At 36.5% G+C, this 21,275-nt stretch overlaps 1 protein-coding gene across 5 annotated transcripts in view; it reads left to right on the top strand.

Annotated features, from left to right (window-relative positions):
• Positions 1-21,275, top strand: part of LOC124362790 (protein split ends) — a 139,463-nt gene that overhangs the window by 23,192 nt on the left and 94,996 nt on the right. For 4 of the 5 annotated variants that reach the window (XM_046817581.1, XM_046817580.1, XM_046817582.1 and 1 more), the window contains exon 2: positions 2,722-2,943. In XM_046817581.1, coding sequence (XP_046673537.1) covers positions 2,722-2,943 — 222 coding nt within the window. Of the gene's footprint in view, positions 1-2,721; positions 2,944-19,067; positions 19,178-21,275 lie in introns of those variants that run through there. The other variant, XM_046817583.1, reaches the window with a different exon arrangement.

The following is a 21,275-nucleotide window of genomic DNA, read 5'->3' as shown; positions in this document are numbered from 1 at the left end:
AATACAGTCAATCAAAACTAGACGTAAGAAGCATTAAAAATCATTTTTATATCTAGTACATTGGTTATATCATCCATGTTCACAAATATTATATGGGTTACTTATGCATGCATGGACTTATTATTCTCCGTGTAGAATTTAGATTTACATCGCTAATTCAACCCTGTTACAACAGAGAACTGCTAGTCATAGAATATGTTAGTTTCCGGCTTCATTCCGGTCATCACTAATTTAATTTTGTTGAAAGGCTAAATAAAACGGTTTTGTAGTGGTTTATGATTCAGTAACTAAGCGAACGATCGTAGAGGAATGTATTATTTGGTTTATATTCGCTGTCTATCTGGGGAATCGCGTGATTTCTCTTCCGCGTTGGAAGACTGTTCGACCTCAGCCTGTTGGGAAAGCTGAAATCTGACAACGTTGCATGCCAGCGTGGGATGGAGGCTCGTGAAGTACGGCGCGCTGCGGACCGCCACAGTATTGAGCGGCGTTTTCTCATCTTCATTGGACTGCCTTAGTCGGCGTTTTTTAATTGATCAACAACTAGTAGGCTATGAGAATAACTTTACTAAATTCAAATCATAATTGCGTAAACATTTAAATTAAAGTAATCTATCTATTCTTTTACCTTTACAGAGTAAACTTAAAAAGCCAATATTCTCACTCACTCACTGGCAAATGATAACTATGTCGTATAAGTTATGTCTATAACAGATAAATTACATTATCACACATATTATTTCAGCACAAAACTGTTTTCTTTAAACACTGCTTGGGTTCAGGTTGATGAGGTATTTTTCATTCAGTATATTGTTGTTTATTTACACTGGCCGTTGTAAAATAGCATTTTATATTACAATATATAAATTATAACCTATAATATTTGTGTTTTGATAAGAAGAGAGAGATGAGTACGGCACTCCTGTGTTTGATGCAGTCGCAGTGCAGACGTGAGACGTACAAGGCACGAAACGTGAGGCGGTTTGGTGTCGGGAGGGAGGTAGCGGGGCTCGTGACGCGCAAGCTCGAGGCCGTCCAATCGGCTCTCGGCAATCGACCGGCGGTGGGGGAGAAACCGCGATGGCCGCCATCGTGGCGTAGGACTATTTGTGTTTTATTCAATAAAGGAACAGCCGCTTTTTACAGGGACGTTTCCTACACCGCACTAAAATTGCAGCCATCACCGGTTTTTACCCGGTGTTGCCATGTTCCTTTACTAAATCGAGTGCTGGAAGAACGCTTCTGTTATTCGTACTCTCAAAATCAATGTTCGAGCACTCTCGAAGAGCGGTTGTCTTCATGAGTTGTGAATACACACCAGAACGTGGAATTATACGGTTAAAAATTGAAAACAGTTGGAACATTACGTAAGCCCAATATCTAGAAAGGTTACAAGTCACTTGTACAGTCGTTTCGACTCCAGATGGTATGCGAGATAACGGACCGCACCCTCTAACTTAATTGTTATTGGACCACTTGGTTGTCTATTTACTCTCCCAACAATGCGCCTTTGGCATTAGCATTCATCAGTTGGAGTGGTTACCCTCCCCCACTCGATGCTGAATTGTGTATGTTCCTTCTTGTTTCTCTACACATTTCCTACTCACATTCTTCTGTTCTGAAGTTAAAGAATGATGTAAAGCTTGTCATTGGTTGCAAAATAAACAGCTACGACAGATAAAATGAGAGGAACTGTGTAATATGAAAGCCGCGGGTAACCACAACACTAAAGTTTGTAATTTGTTCCCTTCCGGGTTTTCATACAGGTGCAGATATCCCGCATAAAACCTGGACCTAGTCATCTTGTTTTACCAATTTAAATTCTTCCGGTTGTCTTTCTGAAACATGGTCTATCTTTAGAGCCCTAACTTTAAATTTGAGGAAAAGTAAGAGGAATCCGAGTGTTTTATAATATAATATAACATCAGAAAACGCTCAACTTTTAAATTAGCAATGAGTAGTTTGTACTGTGTCAGCGCAGATAAAATCGATTTAGATGTACCAGTTATTGGGTCTTTACCTGGAACCGGCTGAAGGCTCAGGTTATATAAAAAGATCACCATGGTGATCAGACAATTGTGCGCCGTACAAGCTCTCTCTATTGGTGAACCGTTTTCCTCGTCCGAGCCATACCAGGTTGTGGTGTCGAATATGATGCATCATCCTACGTACACAGTACACGATCAGTGCGTATCCCTTTCGTTTTAACTTTTGTTTAGTATGTATTATATATTAACTAAGCAATGACGTGATTATAGTGTTACTGAGATTATATGGATTTACGATTTAGTACATGTTATGAGTGTATGGCAGGATTACTTGTTAGTATTGGGGTCGTATAACTAGTCTAGTAATTTTCTCATAGATAAATCAATTAACTAACTATGGTTAATTAGTTTTGTATAGAGTGAATAATTTGTAGGCCTATTATCGTCAAATAGCTGCACAGAGGATACACTATCCTGAAGATGTTTGATTACAAAGTAAACAAATCCAACTTCTCAGTGCTAGTACAGTGCACTGGATGAAGCATTACTAGCTGTTGTCTGCAGGCAGGCAGGTATTGTCGTGTGGAGTGTCAAGCTGCTGACAGGAGATAAGGTGATCATGTGTCTCTTCATGGTGTCCAAGGCTCACCCCGCAAGGAGCAGAATCTAGATTATACTCTGACCACCTGATCGTGTACCGGGTGTCGCCTAATGATTTTGTATTTGCTCACAGGTATGGGCGTGTGCAGAGTGTCAAACTGCTGCCACGGGCTAAGGATGACGAGGGCTCGGGGGCGTGTGCGACTGTGTCCTTCATGGACATCAAGTCCGCGTCCAAGGCTCACAACAACGAGCAGAAACTAGAAGATCGCACTCTGACCACCGAGTACCACGAGCCAGCAGCCATACCGGGTTCAGCAGCGCCCATCTACTCCTCTCAGCGGTTCTCCCACGGGTGAGTACGCTATCTAGTCTAGGGTAGTATCGTAAATCCTTGCCTCCTCACCTCCTCCTGCAAGTGTGACAGTGCAGTGTCGTGCCGTGCCCAGGATACAGTGATGGATTACGCGAAGTGGATTACGCCACGCCACGGATACCACTAGTGTCTTGTGTTTTGTTCTGTGTTTTCAAGTATGTAAAGAAAGAAAGTGAGAATTAGTGTTTGTGATTTTGTTCATAAAAATCTCATAGTCTCACTTGTGATATCACTTGATTCACTGGTACGGTAAGTAACCCAGTTCCGACACCTCTGTTCCTTGATCCCGTTCAACCGTCCTCATCATTTTTATTTTTTATTCAATTATGTTTGTAGTGTATGTGTTAAAATAATTGGTTTGAACTGCACATGTGTTTTTAGAAATATTTGGATGTGTTTGCTACAAAATACTCTATATTTATTTACTTCATAGTTTTTTAATACTCACAAGCACATTTTTAAATAATTAGGAAATTAATTTTTATCAAGCGTGTGAAAATTAATATTAGAAACATAATGTATTTTTCTTATAATGTAAATATGTGTTTATAAATTATAAGAATGTAGAATTCGACTATAAAAAAAAACTTTGTAAAACATTTCTTATAAAGTGATCACACCAGGAGTTAAGCTTGGGTAAACAATTTTAACAATTCATTATAGTTTTATCAGCAGCATTAAAAGATATTTTGTTATACTATTTTCTAAGATATGAATAAAAGTTCAAATGAACACCCCATGGAATATAAGGAGCAACTGATTCTCCAGGGACATAGACCCAGAATAACCAAGAGAGAACCAGCTTTATTTAGAGCTTTAGGTAGATAGGGAGCAAGTTCTTCACCATATTCTGGTGTTGAGCAAATATCGTACCATTGTATATAAGCTGTTATTGTGTGTTTTGCCATCAGTTAAGTTTGTGTTTTACCAGATACGAGAGGCTGGATTTGCTGTTTATAGTTTTTAAATAACAATGCAATAACAAATCCCTAGATAAATAATTGTTAATGTTTATGTAGGATGGTAGCAGCTAAGAAGATAAAGTGATACTGTAGTAATAGATGGTCCCTAAGTACATATTTGTTTATCACTCCCCACATCCTCTTCAACAAATCAATGGAAATGAAAACTATTGTTATTTTGACAAACTTACATTATTTACTTGTTTTTATAACAATCAAGTTTAGTTTTGTGTGCTCTTTCTTTCCTATTAACACATTTACAAATAATATCGTTAACTAGTTAATATACTAAAATAAACTAACATGTTATTTTAAACTTCTTTATACTAAGTAAATTAATAACCCGTTTTAGAAATTTTGAAAAATTCATGTGAACAAAGGTATGGGTCACGTTTAAATTTGTGTTAGTTTTAAAATGTGTTTTAAATTTATGAAAATGAACTGTTTGTCAGTGAAGACTAATGGCATTAAAAAATTGTTAAAATATTTTTTTTAGATAACATTAATTTGGATGTATAACAACATTCCATAAGCTAAAATCACAAGTGGAAATAATCTGTTTATTCTGAAAAATGGTTTACTAGTAGTACTGAGCGTTAGTAACACTGAACTCCATGTGCTGTATATTGTTAAGACATGTAGTCTATTATTAGCCACTTTTTTACATTTTGCATGGTAAGCTCTCAGAATGTTGTATGAGCTGTTTGTAAACCTGTTTGGGTTATTGTTTCTAGTGATTATTTACTAACGAATCTTTGTGATAATTATGTGAATTGAATTAATGCTTATAAAAAACGCGGAAAAAAGTAATTTCCAAGATTTGTTCTAACTAATGAAATTGAATTTTGCTTTTTCAAGCATAGTCGATCCAAGTTTAATAGGAAAATCTGTAGAAGTTTGAAAAATGTGTAATAGGGGTCCTGATTCAAGTGTTCAGGGCTAAACGCCTGTGAGGGCTTGTAAGAGAAGATTGTCCAGCTCGAGACATCCACACTACTATTGTAATCATAACAGGGTGACGGGGTTATCTCTGTATCCAGAGGATGTGTTTACTCCGTTGTTTTATTACGGCAAGGCACATGCGTAATCACTGAGTTCAATTACGAATGCAAAATAAATATTGAAAAAAAGTTTTTTTTTTATGTCGTACCTATCCGAAATGTTTAGTAAAATTTAAAAGTAACTGTGTATGGAGATAGATCGTGATGGAACAACGGTAATGACGCAGCTGGATGTGTGCACCCATTGTGTGGAAAAGTGGCAACACAGCGGCGATCGGGTCGTATACTTCCGGATCCGGTTGAGGAGAGAAAGCCCGCAAGTTCCAGCTGTTCTGGCGCAGTTCCTGTTGTCGGTCAGGGGCCACCCCCGTCCGCAGTCGCACCCCTTTGTCGCTGTGGAGGGTGAAAGTCGAGCGCGCCCACTCAATTGTTCACTTATCGATTTTCCCATTGTGTAACTCGTTTTGAGGGCCCTTCAATTCGGACGCCGCGCCGCGCCGCGCCGCCCCGGCCTAGCGTACGGCACATTCTGTAGCTGTCTTGTTCGGCTGTAATACAATCAGCACGGAAATATATACGCGTAGCTGTCCGTGATGTTCTACATTAATCCCATGTGTGTTCAGTATATGCAATCGTTTAAATCGTTAGACAACCCCTATTTAAGATTTACAGTATTAGCTAATTGTGTCCAACAATTGCTTACGATATGTGCTGGAATACGAACCGAAACGTACGCGATAATGTTACGTGGTTCAAATCCTGACTCAATATAAAACAGTGTTGCCATCTTATGTAATACCGTACTCTTGTAGCCAAACTTTTGCCAAAAATTGCTTACGATATGTGCTGGAATACGAACCGAAACGTACGCGATAATGTTACGTGGTTCAAATCCTGACTCAATATAAAACAGTGTTGCCATCTTATGTAATACCGTACTCTTGTAGCCAAACTTTTGCCAAAAATCGTGCACGATATGTGGCGGAATACAAAACGTCTGGTATCATTTACGTGATTCAAATATTGACTCCCTCAGAAACTGTTTTGGTGTATTCCGGAACCTTTTGGCATAGCCTCTTTTTTATCCCAGGTGTGATTTAAACACTATTTACCATTTATTCGGACTGCGAAAATACACGTAGACCCCTTCCGTGTCCACTCTAAAAGAACATTGAGAGCTACCGCTACACCGTGTCTTGTCTTAGTTAAAATAGTTTTTGGGGTGGCAGATGGTTAGATGGCAGATCTGAGAGAATCATAAGTGTGATGAATTTCATTTCCCATTATGTACTAGGTTCAGATTTTAATTTACAAAGTAGTATTTTCCCGCTCTTTTTTTAATTTCTGCACGGATAATATTGAGAATTAAACTATTTTGAATAAGTTATGTATAACCTTTTACGACATTTTGCCCTGCAATCAATAATCAACAATGGCAAAAATGGCAAGAATCGTACATGGCAAAACTATCGATAGTCTTGTCATAGATTTAAATAAACTCATGTTGAGTTGCGTCGTACTTAACCATTCCTATTTGTTTTAGTATTTATAGACGCGCTGCCTGGTGTCCTTATCATACTCTTCCTCGCTTATTTCCATTCTTATCACTCGTTGTTTCTTTGTCAACAAATGTTAAGTAGAATATTCGGCCTGTTTGTTCTGGGTATTATACTAGCAGTTACCCACGACTTCCACGCAATTTCGTAAACTTGTCACGTGTTTGAGCCTTTCTGGATCGAGTGAATTATATTTCCGACGCCAATTTTGAGTGCCTTGTTGTCACGATTATATATATATATATATATATATATATATATATATATATATATATATATATATATATACATCAAAAATTATTATGGGCGTTATAATCTTTTCGTTCTTTGTATGTTTGCGCCATTGTTGATTTTGCCTTGTTTCCCCGATCAAGAATTTTGCATATATATATATATATATATATATATTTATTTGCTTGTTTATATATGCATTATAGTAATATACTGATCAAGCACTGCATACTTAATATTTTCAAAAATGTACTGTTAAAAAAGTACGTATTTACTAAAACTTAATTTTCTTACTCTGTGCTTAACAGCAGTTTCAGAAAAGGTAGAAATGAGAATTTATTGTTGCTATCAAGCTTACTCTATGCTCTTAAGTCTATAAAAGTTAACAAATTGAAAACTGTGGTTGCGGTGTCATAAAACAATGTTTACACATATCTGTTGATTACGTTTAACATGCTCTTTCAATTAATAATATTTATTTACTGTAATGTAACTGTAGATACCAAGATGGGGGGTTTTTTTATAACTTTAGAGCCAATTAAGGCATGCCCCGGAGGAAGTTTTTAAATAAAAACTGGCCTTTTCGTTAACCAAATATGCTTAGAATGTCCTTGAACACTTTCAATACGATCGCTCCTGTAGTTTTTACGTGATTTAATAACACACAGACACCATTAGATTTTTATATAATAGTATAGATGTAAACGATTAATCCATAGAAGGGTTTGAACATTAAAGAAAAATGTACGTTAATGGAGCAGGCTAGCATATGTTTACCACATGGCGTGTCTGGTGTGCCTATCCGTCCCGCCCTCCATGCCCATCCCACAACCTGTTTTATTATTATTTATGTGTATCATGTTTTGTTTCCCCATACATATCGTGAAATCTTTTGGTGCTATTCAATTAAAAAAAAAAAAAAAAACTGATGTACTGTAATTGTAAATAGGTTGTTTTCTACTAAGTGTACAGCAAATGCTATTTAAACAAGTGAACATAATTATTACAATAAGACACATTTAAAACTATCTAGCGACGTAGTGTCTGTTGGGTTACATAACACCCATTCCTGCTGTATGAAACCTCAACCTACAGTATACTGTATTACTCAAAACATATTTTAGGTTTTTAATATATAACGGTTTCAACATCAAGAAAGGCCGAAGGTAAAATTAATTAAAAATATTGGTTCTTAATCCTAAATATTCATTTTTTATTTCAATATATATGTGGTCCAAAATGTTCAAATTCGTGGATTCCCTTTTTTTCCGCGGTTAACATTTTTGTGGTGCCAAATATTTATACAAGGTTGGCAAAGAAGTACTCTTTCTAAAATTGTTTTAAAATTTCCTTTTCAGCACATTAAAATTTTTTAAATAGTTATAATTTAGGCCTTGTAAAACTTCGCAAATAACAAGATATGACTTAATTATATCTTAAATATCTCTCGCTAATTATTAGACTGTTAGAAATAATTATTTTAAAACTAAAGGTGATAATAACAGTCAATACATTCTGTAATCTAAACGATTTATTTCATCACTCATTTATTACTGTATCTCATACATCATTGTATATTCTTAATCATTTCAACTAATTAGATAAATTGATAAAAATAATAAAGTGACATAATTGTTAATAATGAGTGCAAATTGTAAATATTTTAGTTGTAAGCTTCTGGTATTCATGTGAGAAGAACACGTCTTGATTCTTAATTTGTAATCGGTTTGCCTCGGCAATTGCTGAGAGTAGTTTGTTTAAATGGTCAGTATAAATTACTATGGAAGCCAGTAGATCTGTTAAAGTGATTATATAACTATTATTTGGGCTCTAGAAATAGAACTAATTGGGCAATAAACTCACTCCAGTTAGATATTGTGTGGAGTCGTCACTCTCGTCTGTGTTGAGTGGTGGAATCTTGCACTTGACACAGATTGTTAGCTTTTATAATTAATTGGAAAATAATGATATCCATAAACTCCTTAGTTCGCCACCCAATATCACTTTTTCAGCACTTGAAATAAATCTGCAACAAAAGTAATTATCCTGATCCGCCATAAGGCGAAATTTTAAATACTATGTCATATATATTATATTTTTGTCTAAGACTCTTTCAACAAACTTTTTGTACAAATGTAACTGGCCCTCCACAATAATTCTTTTAAATAACACTCTTAATGAATACTAGTTAACACATATTATTCAAGATTGGATTCTATGAATAAAGAAATATATACCTAATTTAAAAAGCCTAAACATGTTTGAGCATAATAAATGTAGGTTTGCACATGCATTAGTAGGTTATAGTTAGTTATTTTATCAACTTGAATAATGTCAAGAACTGAAGACGTAACAGATCATCGGACAATTTAAGTGTTTATGAACAATGTAAGTTGTTGATTATTTCCTTGATTCTCAGTATTACATACTTTGTAAATAACACAGCTAAATATGTAAAATAAATTTAACAAAACTGAATGATTTTAACCCTGGATATAACGATAACTGATTTTTGATTCATTGAACATACCATACCCTCAATTCATCATGGCTACTTCATGATATAAAAGGCCCCTACACAAGATATAATATAGAAGCTGAGACTACACTGCAAAAAACTACGCACTTAAATCATCTAAGTATTTCATGGCATGAAAGGTTGCTAAATTTGGTAGAATGGTATTTAGCTAAGGCAAGACTGCACACTTATCCCATCTCAGCATTTCATGGCATGAAAGGTTGCTACACTCCGTAGAATTGTATGTAGCTGATAAAGGACTGCACACTTATCTCATCTGAGCATTTCATGGCATGAAAGGTTGCTATACTCAGTGCATGGTATCTAGTAGGGACAAAACTATGCATAACTGCATGCTTATTTCAACTCAGCATTTCATGGCATGAAATATTGCTACACTCGGTAGAATGATTTCTCACAGAGACAAGACTGCATGTGACTGCACACTTATCCCATCTGAGCATTTCATGGCATGAAAGATTGCTACATTTCGTATAATAGTTTCTAGCAGAGAGAAGTTACACACGACTACGGTCTTATCCCATCTTAGCATTTCATGGCATGTAAGATTGCTACAGTTGATAGAATAGTTTCTCAGAAGAAACAAGGCTGCATGTGATGGCAAACTTATCGCATCTGAGCATTCCATGGCATGAAAGATTGCTACACTTGGTAGAATAGTTTCTAGTAGAGAAAAATTTACACACGACTGCACTCTTTTTTCCATCTGAGCATTACATAGAATGAAAGGTGGCTACACTCAATAGAAGTTTTAAGCAGGAATAAGACTGCATGTGACTGCACACTTATTGGATCCGAGCATTTCATGGCATGTAAGATTGCTATACGAGACAAGGCTGCATGTGACTGCACACTTATCCCATGTAAGCATTTCATGACATGAAAGATTGCTACACTAGGTAGAATAGTTCCTCAGAAGATGCAAGGCTGCATGTGACTGCACACTTATCCCATTTGAGCATTTCATGGCATTAGAGATTGTTACACTTGTTAGAATAGTTTCTAGCAGAGACAAGTTTATACACGACTGACACTTTTTTCATCTGAGCATTTCATGGCATGTAAGATTGCTACACTTGGTTGAATAGTTTCTCAGCAGAAACAAGGCTGCATGTGATGGCAAACTTATCCCATCTGAGCATTCCATGGCATGAAAGATTGCTACACTTGGTAGAATGGTTTCTAGCAGAGACAAGTTTACACACGACAACACTGTTTTTTCATCTGAGCATTTCATGGCATGCAAGATTGCTACACTTGATGGAATAGTTTCTAGCAGAGACAAGTTTACACACAACTGCACTCTTTTTTCATCTGAGCATTTCATGGCATGCAAAAGATTGCTACACTTGGTAGCATGGTTTCTAGCAGAGACAAGTTTATACACGACTGACACTTTTTTCATCTGAGCATTTCATGGCATGTAAGATTGCTACACTTGGTTGAATAGTTTCTCAGCAGAAACAAGGCTGCATGTGATGGCAAACTTATCCCATCTGAGCATTCCATGGCATGAAAGATTGCTACACTTGGTAGAATGGTTTCTAGCAGAGACAAGTTTACACACGACTACACTGTTTTTTCATCTGAGCATTTCATGGCATGCAAGATTGCTACACTTGGTAGAATGGTTTCTAGCAGAGACAAGTTTACACACGACTACACTGTTTTTTCACCTGAGCATTTCATGGCATGCAAGATTGCTACACTTGATGGAATAGTTTCTAGCAGAGACAAGTTTACACACAACTGCACTCTTTTTTCATCTGAGCATTTCATGACATGCAAAATTGCTACACTTGGTAGCATGGTTTCTAGCACAGACAAGTTTACACACGACTACACTCTTTTTCCATCTGAGCATTTCATGGCATATCAGATTGCTATACGAGACAAGGCTGCATGTGACTGCACACTTATCATGTAAGCAATGACATGACTACAATAGTACATGCATGTGACTGCATTTATCATCTGAGCATTTCATGGCATGAAAGATTGCTACACTTTGGTAGAATAGTTTCTAGCAGACAGATGGCTGCATGTGATTGCCACACTTATCCCATTCTGAGCATTTCATAGCATGAAAGATTGCTACACTTGGTAGAATAGTTTCTAGCAGAGACAAGTTTACACTATGTGACTGCACTACTTTTTTCATCTGAGCATTTCATGGCATGCAAGATTGCTACATTGGTAGAATGGTTTCTAGCAGAGACAAGACTGATTGTACTACACTTATCCCTTCTGAGCATTTCATGGCATGAAAGATTGCTACACTTGGTAGAATAGTTTCTAGCAGAGACAGGGACAAGTTTACATGTGACAGCACACTTATCCATCTGAGCATTTCATGGCATGTAAGATTGCTACATTCGGTAGAATGGATTCCGCAGAGACAAGACTGATTGTGACTGTAAACTTATCCCATCTGAGCATTTCATGGCATGAAGATTGCTACACTTGGTAGAATAGTTTCTAGCAGAAAGTGCAAGGCTGCATGTGACTGCACACTTATCCCATCTGAGCATTTCATGGCATGAAAGATTGCTACACTTGGTAGAATGGTTTCTAGCAGAGACAAGTTTACACACGACAACACTGTTTTTTCATCTGAGCATTTCATGGCATGCAAGATTGCTACACTTGGTAGAATGGTTTCTAGCAGAGACAAGTTTACACACGACTGACACTCTTTTTCCATCTGAGCATTTCATGGCATGTAAGATTGCTACACTTGGTTGAATAGTTTCTAGCAGAGACAAGGCTGCATGTGACACACACTGCACTCTATCTGAGCATTTCATGACATGAAAGATTGCTACACTTGGTAGAATAGTTTCTAGCACAGACAAGGCTGCATGTGACAGACTACACTCTTTTTCCATCTGAGCATTTTATGGCATGTAAGATTGCTACATTCGGTATATTCTCGCAGAGACAAGGCTGCATTGTGACTGCACACTTATCCCATCTGAGCATTTCATGGCATGAAAAGATTGCTACACTTGGTAGAATAGTTTCTAGCAGAAAGTAGGCTGCATGTGACTGCACACTTATCCTATCTGAGCATTTCATGGCATGAAAGATTGCTGCACTTGGTAGAATAGTTTTTTAGCAGAGACAAGTTTACACACAATTGCACTCTTTTTTCATCTGAGCATTTCATGACATGCAAGATTGCTACACTTGGTAGCATGGTTTCTAGCACAGACAAGTTTACACACGACTACACTCTTTTTCCATCTGAGCATTTCATGGCATATCAGATTGCTATACGAGACAAGGCTGCATGTGACTGCACACTTATCCCATGTAAGCATTTCATGACATGAAAAAATTGCTACACTTGGTTGAATAGTTTCTAGCAGAGACAAGGCTGCATGTGATTCCACACTTATCCCTTCTGAGCATTTCTATACATGAAAGGTGGTTACACTCAGTAGAATTTTTCTAGCAGGGATAAGACTATATGTGACTGTATACTTATCACATCTGAGCATTTCATGGCATGTAAGATTGCTACATTGGTAGAATATTCTCGAAATCTAGCAGACAAGTTACAAGACTGATTGTGACACTTATTTTTCATCATCTGAGCATTTCATGGCATGAAAGATTGCTACACTTGGTAGTAGTTTCTAGCAGAGACAAAGCTGCATGTGACTACAGATGACGCTGCATGTGACTGCATTATCCCATCTGAGCATTCCATGGCATGAAAGATTGCTACACTTGGTAGAATAGTTTCTAGCAGAGACAAGGCTGCATGTGACAGCACACTTATCCTATCTGAGCATTTCATGGCATGAAAGATTACTGCACTTGGTATAATAGTTTCTAGCAGAGACTAGTTTACACATGACTGCACTCTTTTTCCATCTGAGCATTTCATGGCATGAAAGATTGCTGCACTTAGTAGAATAGTTTCTAGCAGATTCAAAGCTGCATGTGACTTCACACTTATCGCATCTGATCATTTTAAGGCATGAAAGATTGCTACACTTGGTAGAATAGTTTCTAGCAGATTCAAGGCTGCATGTGACTGCACACTTATCCTATCTGAGCATTTCTATGGTATGATAGATTGCTACACTTGGTAGAATAGCTTCTAGCAGATTCAAGGCTGCATGTGACTGTATACTTATCACATCTGAGCATTTCATGGTATGATAGATTGCTATTCTTGGTAGAATAGTTTCTAGCAGAGACAAGTTTACACACGACTGCACTATTTTTCCATCTGAGTATTTCATGGCATGTATGGTGGCTATACTCAGTAGGATTTTTTAAGCAGAGATAAGATTGCATGTGACTGCACACTTAGCGCATCTTAGGATTTCATTGTAATAGAAACTCCTACATTAAATATCATGGCATCTAACATGGAATAGACTGCATAACTCTGATTATCTGAACATTTCTTGGTGTATAATGCTTCAAACTAAAGTAAATGGTATGTAACAGGACTGGTCAGCACGGACTCAAGCGCGTCCCCTAGGAGAAGAGTTGGGTGAAGTTCAGTTTGTTTTTCTCTAATAACAAAATATTTTTGGCGTGTAGTTTTATAATCTTTATACTTGTATGTTTTTAGAAAATCGTTAAAGAACAAAATTATTGTTATACAATTGTACACCTAGTTAACCCTAGAAGTGCCGTGTCGAGATCGATCGCGACGTATTAGAACTCTTCCAAAACGCTAGTGATATAATCAGATCTATTATCGAGTATCGCCACGGCGCCATCTTTAAAGCATCAAATTATATTTTTAGCATATTACTCAATGAAAAAAGAATTGTTACTTGTGTAAATCATAAAAAAACTCTTATTTCTAAAAATTTTGTTATTTTGGCAAGAAATCGTTCAACAAACCATTACAATCAGATAAAAACAATGTATAAAGAATATTTATGTATACAGGGTGTCAATTAAGTCTGGAACCTCTTTTTTAATTTTTAAACCACAATATAAAATAATACCAAAAATTCACACGTGCTTACTGGTGATAGTAACGCATACATCTGCCCAATTACCGACCGGATAATCCCTTTGGGGGACGGTCCACATGGAGTCAGACAAAATTCTTAAATAGCAGCATAGGTCAAGTTTGGTATCAAATTAAAGGTCTTACTTAGCAGAGTACAATGCTGCAAATCGGACTTCAAAAGGTGGATTCATTCAGTAGTTATAGCTATTTGAATTTTAAAACAATTGAACAATGTAAATTATTAAGTATTACAAGTAAACACCAATTTTTAAGTACCTGTGATCAAAGTAAGTGTTCAAAATGTTCCCCTCCCATCGTCTGGCAATGTCTTAGGCGGTTGTAAAAGCCATCCACTGCATTTTGAAGGTAGTCACGAGGAATATCTTGAGCTTCTTGGACTATGAGATTTCTTAGGTGCGCCAAATCTCGAGGCTTAGTACGATAAACTTTATCTTTGAGGTATCCCCAAAGAAAAAAATCCAGCGGAGATAAATCAGGGGAACGAGCAGGCCACTCTACTGCACCATGTCTTCCAATCCATCTGTGAAGGAATATTGTATCCAAGTATTCTCTAATAAGGAGAGCAAAGTGTGGTGGCGCGCCATCTTGTTGGAAATAAATTCTTTGAAATTGTCGACCAAGAGCAGCTTGTAGTACAGGAACTATCTCATTTTGGAGCATTTCTAGATACGAGTCACCATTTAAATTACCATTGATAAATAATGGGCCCATAATTTGATTTCCTGCAATACCTGCCCAAACGTTAAGTTTCTTTGGATGCTGTGTATAACTCTATCTGCCACTTTCACATTCTAACAGTAGTTGTCTTATTGGTAATAATTATTGATTCCTGGCTTCGATTACTACATTGTCAGATGATGGGAGGGGAACATTTTGAACACTTACTTTGATCACAGGTACTTAAAAATTGGTGTTTACTTGTAATACATAATAATTTACATTGTTCAATTGTTTTAAAATTCAAATAGCTATAACTACTGAATGAATCCACCTTTTGAAGTCCGGTTTGCGGCATTGTACTCTGCTAAGTAAGACCTTTAATTTGATACCAAACTTGACCTATGCTGCTATTTAAGAATTTTGTCTGACTCCATGTGGACCGTCCCCCAAAGGGATTATCCGGTCGGTGATTGGGCAGATGTGTGCGTTACTATCACCAGTAAGCACATGTGAACTTTGGTATTTCTTTCTATTGTGGTTCAAAAATTAAAAAAGAGGTTCCAGACTTAATTGACACCCTGTATATTATACATATATATTCAAATATGGTATATATATATATATATATATATATATATATATATATATATATATATTTATTTGTATATAGTACTTTTGTTCAATTATAATGTGCATTTTATGATGGAAACAAAAAAAGTTTTGAATATTTCATTTTACTTTCTTGAAGTTTTTCAAGACTACATAAATTTGACGGAAATTATGATGAGTGTTATCAATAGTTTAGTATTATTTGTTTCTTGTTTAAAAACATACAAGACTTCTATTTTAGCAAATATTTACGTTTCCATTTTCAAAAAGGTGCTGCAATCATAAAATCTTGTGTAAATGACTCAAGTATGGAATAGAACTACCCTCTGTAGAGGGTGGCCATATGGTTGTTCACATGTACACTCACTTAGGTTGTTCAGATTTGCACTTTAATTCCGTTAAAGTTTGTCAAGTAAACAAAATATTTACATTGTAAGAACTGTATGAGAATACGGTTCAAACACAGTTTTTTGTTCCCCTTAACCCATTAATTACCAACTTTTTAGTTTTTTTTACAAAATCGATAAAACTCAGGATTTTGGGTCCAAATAACATTTCATTTATAGTTATACTGTTTTTTTTAATAAAAAAATGAATTTTTAACACAAAAAATGGGGTTTGTCCTATAAATATGACAGTGGTAAGGTCCATAGTGTGTCTTTGTATAATAACCTGGTGTCCTAAAATTATGACAGTGGTATTGTTAAGTGTCATTACGTCAAGCTAAAATTTCTTAACAAAATATAATGTTATGTCAGTAACTCTTAAGATATGAAAAAAATATTACTTTAAAAATTACATAAATGATTGTAAAAAAGATAAAAAAGACCTAAAAATCTAAAAACTTATGGCTTTATATACGCTCACTTAGAGTGGTAAGGGCCAAAAAATTTCTTACAAAGGGTCACATTGCACTTTTTGCAAAAACGTAAGAGGCTTTGAAGTACACAGTCGCATTTGGCATCTTCTTTGCTTTGTCCTCTAACGTGTAAAAGATGATCTCTTCCGTCAAATCTTGCGTCATCAAAAAGGCGCTGCTTGTTGACTACGGGGTATTACTGAAGGTCTTCCAATGGGCCAGACGTTTTATTACTGCCTTCAAATAAGGAACAGCTATAGCACGCCTGAAGTCTAAGAGAGGAACAGGATTGTCTGATGTAAGCTTGTGATAATCCAGGCATTTACTAATGTCATGTCAATAATTCTGGTAAATAATGGCCAATACCACTTTTTCCCTTTTATTTTGATACAATATTTAGATGCCAACCAGTCATGAAGATCCACTCCCCCCATAAAGCTACTATAATTTTTAATACTTTTGGGGACTGGGAAAGGGACTTTTTTTTTTTCTTCCTTACTGTACCTAGTAACATTGGCCAGGGGTTCAACACTGTCGAAGTTGGTTGCAAACTGTTACTATATTATTGTCATTCCACCTTGTCAACATAATTCCACTATCCAGATCACTAGTGTAATCATAGCCTCCTCTACCTAGTTTATTCATTTCCTTTTGTCCGGTAGGGGGACATTTTTGTGTTCGATTTTCTCTTATAGTCCCACTAGCCCTGAATCCTAAGTCAAAGAGTTCTTCAAGCAATTCTATACTCGTAAAGAAGTTGTCAAAAATATAATTCGTAGCTCAAAGGATCATCAACAACAAACAAAAGAGATTGAACAACTCTCCTGCCTAATCCAATATTTTCTTCACATCCTTGATCTTTACCACAGTACAGATCAAAATTGTAACAATAACCACTTGTACCACATAATGCCCAAAACTTGTATCCAAAGCGTACTGGTTTTCCTCTGATGAACTGCTTTAAATTATTTCGACCAAAATACTTTATTATCGTCTCATCAACAGCAAGTTTATCTTCAAAAACACCAAACTTTGCAAATGATTGCTGTATTTTTTCCAGGAGGGGCCTCACTTTAAAACCTCTATCACACTTTGTTTCATCATTGAGCATAGCATTATCTGCAAAATGAATATAAGATTTTATAAGCCAAAAACGATTTTTTTGACATTGCATTTGCCACAATGGGGACACCTAAATCCTCTGCAGTACTCCAATAAAGTGAAACTTGAGGTAAACAATTGTACCCGGATAACAGAAGAATGCCAATAAACAACTTCAATTCATCAACTGAAAAGGCAAACAACTGGTTATTTTTTATTTCTAAAGCGTATTTCATAGTTTGAATAACAATGTCTTGCATTATGTCATGTTGTTAGTAAGCTTTCAAATATTTAAACTGGTGATTTGCTATGAAACCTTTCTTTTAAATCATTGAGACACTGTAAAGAACCATCTCCTTTAGCTGGAAAACCATACTCAGGTAGACACTTTTTCCAAGTCCGAGGGGTAGTTCTACTGACTTTCTTTTTCTTACTATCAGTGGATTTATGTGGTTTGTTAAACTTTCTTTTCAATACTTTTCTAGAGTTAGTGTTCTCGGGTTTTTCCTTTAGTAAGGTTTGCTTTCATTTGACGTTTTACAGTCTAGATCATTATTTCGCTTCAACTCTAATTCTAAAGTACCACATACCTCAGAAATATCCACATCCTCAGTATTATCATCATTAAACTGTTCTTCATCAGTAAGACAATCGACATTTTGTGGCGGTAAAACAACAACATTAGCACTAGCTACATTAGCTTCACTTTCTTCTAAATCTCCTAATAAAAGAAGTATTTCTTCAATCGTCATTTGTGATGTGCTTGCCATTTTTTATGAGTAAAAATACACATTTATCAATAAAAAAAACACAGAATTAAAATGATTCATCACAGTAAAGACAACGTTCAGCAAAAGTAAACTGCAGGCACTCCATTGAGACTCTGGTGGGGAGAGAGATCAGGTTGTAACTAGTCTCTGGAGCAGATACTGCGTAAGCCACTGCTATTTACCACTGTCATATTTATAGGACAGCTTACAAAAAAACATGGCTGAGAGCTAATTTTAAGCTTTTTTTCATGAAAAGTTATACTTTTATTGAAATATGACTATATAAATAAGAGATTTTGTGTTGTTTAGCTCAAATAAAAAATAAGTAACATTTATTGTACATATAAATGTATCATGAAAGGTTCGCAAGTAGTTTTTTTACTTATTTAAAGGCAGTAAATATAGGGCTTAAAACCTAAAAATTTGACAATAAAAGTGTTAAAAATATTAATTCAGTATATAATTAGTAACACACAAGAGGGTTTTTTTAACTATTATCCTAGTTTTATATATTAAAAAATAAAATATTTTAAATATGTCCTAAAAATATGACAGTGGTAGGCAATGGGTTAAATAACAATATCCAATTTAAATGTAAAAACGTCAAGAATCGTACGTGACTAATGGACATTTTCTCATTTAATTGAACTGTCAATAATCAATTGTCCGTGATCTGTAACTACATATTGTCATGCACAGCCAGTAGATACGTGTGGCTGTAAACTTAATTAAATTTAGCGAACAATGGTAGGTAAGGTGGATAGATAAGGCAGGCCGTGGCTCGGCGAGGCGGGGTAAAGCGACTCAGCTGAGTCATGTGATAGCGAGGTTAGCCTGCCGGTGGACGCGTCAGTCAGACTGAGTGTGTCGTGCCGATCTGTCTCGTCACCCGACTATGGTATCTTCATGGACGACAGGTTAGTCGTTAGTCAATACCGTCTTGTGTTATACGTGGTTGTGTAATAAATAATACTAACTAAAAGTCATACTGGCATGGATCTCACTCAGTATCGACGTTTGTGTGCAATAGCAACCTTTTGTGTGCTCAGTATTATAAGATATTTAGAAGCACGAGAAAACACTGTTCTGATAATGATGGTCGCGGGAGTGGGAGTGGGGATGTGCAAGTGGCGGACATCATCTCTCATGCTGTCTGATTGAACAGCTCAAGTTTTGTTTGTTTTCAAACTCAAGTACATCGCTCAGATATCGTCAGTACAATATGATTGATAAGTGCCTCTAGAAACTCTTTTACGGCGTCTAATTTGGGATTATAATCAAATTCCCTTAATCAATTACGTACGTCATTTATTGTTATACATTATTTTCATGTAAACTTAATCTGCTGGTTAGGAATGTTGAGAAGGTGACTTTTTTAGGAACGTTGTTTATGCGTAGGTAATTGCGGTGTGTGCGGCTAAATTGGGTATATTATTAAATGACTGCTTCGAATCTCAAGATCATACCGATTGCAATTATATATTTGTGCTGTTTAGTTAGGATCGGAAGTGGGTATTTTTACACGTCTCTAGGCTTCCTATTTATTTTCACTAGACGTGTACATAAATAAAGTACAGTTTATTTGTATAAACAGGTAGTAGATCTGTTTGAACTATGTTTCACATATCTTCTCCCTTTTCCCCTCAGTTAATACGTTTGAAGCGGTGATTAGAATTCTAAACGTAAATTTGTTTCCGGTTTAAGGATATGACGTGTTAGATTGTCATTGTATAGAAACGTATGGTCTACTACGAAACGTCTAAAAGTAAATGATCTACAGTACGTTATGTTCTGTCATGTACTCTACCCACAATCAGAAGTGTTATCAACATTATTTGTTGTTTTACTCTTGGCTATATTGCTTCTACACGTAGGAATGTGTCAAAAAGAGTTATCTATTTCCTGTTAATAATCGTATTTTGAAGAACGCATTCAGAAGGATAAAATAAGAATGCATACAAAGTGAGAAACAACAACGAATGTTGTGGCCGGGACAGAGGCGGCAAGGCTTGGCGCTGCGGTGTCACGTAAGCAGTATGTACTGTGTATTGTGTACAGGTAAGGTGATAAGGCCGGGGGGCCGTGTTGGTATGGCGCGTTATCTGGGCGACGTTGCCACATCGCCGCGTCGGCCGCCTCACACTATCCGGCAACGCCGCACATTCAAGGTCAACCGCCACTACTGTTTGCCAATTCTTGTTTTTGATTGTTACTCCAAATAGCAGCAGTTGCCCAAACAATCCCGACGTCGTTCTGTCGCGCGCCGATGTGCGCCCGGTCAGCCTTTTATTTTCAGTCCAGACCTTTATAGATACTCTTCCTACTGTGCATATAGTATGTACGCAAATTCACACTTAGTTTGTTATGACGACGTAGTAAACACAATATTTAAGAGAACATGTATTGTAGCCACGCCCTTACTAATGCGCCTTAACGCTGTTCCGCGAAAAGTTAATTGATGAAATTCTAAATACGGTTTGGTTTTAGGAACGTAAGGTCTATAACATACGGTCCTCGAACAACTCTGTAGGGCATTGTGCTTTTATTTATTGACACTTTCTAATTAGTTGTACAAAGTTTCTTAGGTGGATGGATAATTTCAAGTCATAGCCTTGAACCTTATCATGACTTTAGGAAGTTCAAATGATATTGAGATCATGTTTCAGCATGCGTCAACCTCATGCCCGAATCGGGATTCGAATACGCGTCCCTGGATTGATATTTTTCTCAAGTTACAGTTATTATAATCGCATATCATCCATACTCGCCTTTACTGATCGCGAAATACAGTCATCTTGACAATTTTTGTCTGTGGCCCAAGGAAGAAAGATGTTATTCTAAAATTATTAGTACACGGTAACAGAGCTAAAATGCTAAGTTCCTCGTTGTCTCTCAGTTGTCTTGTACGCACACTACCTGGGCCTGTATTCAGTTATCCTGTATAAACAAATCACGACATGAACACCAGTTATGGTATCAGCACTATTCCTGTTTCCTCCCACCCCGCGGTACCTG

The sequence above is a fragment of the Homalodisca vitripennis genome, chromosome 5 (genome assembly GCF_021130785.1).
Source record: "Homalodisca vitripennis isolate AUS2020 chromosome 5, UT_GWSS_2.1, whole genome shotgun sequence".
Classification (NCBI taxonomy): domain Eukaryota; kingdom Metazoa; phylum Arthropoda; class Insecta; order Hemiptera; family Cicadellidae; genus Homalodisca; species Homalodisca vitripennis.
Note: the sequence above shows the minus strand (reverse complement) of the source record. Positions and strands in the feature narration are given on the sequence as shown.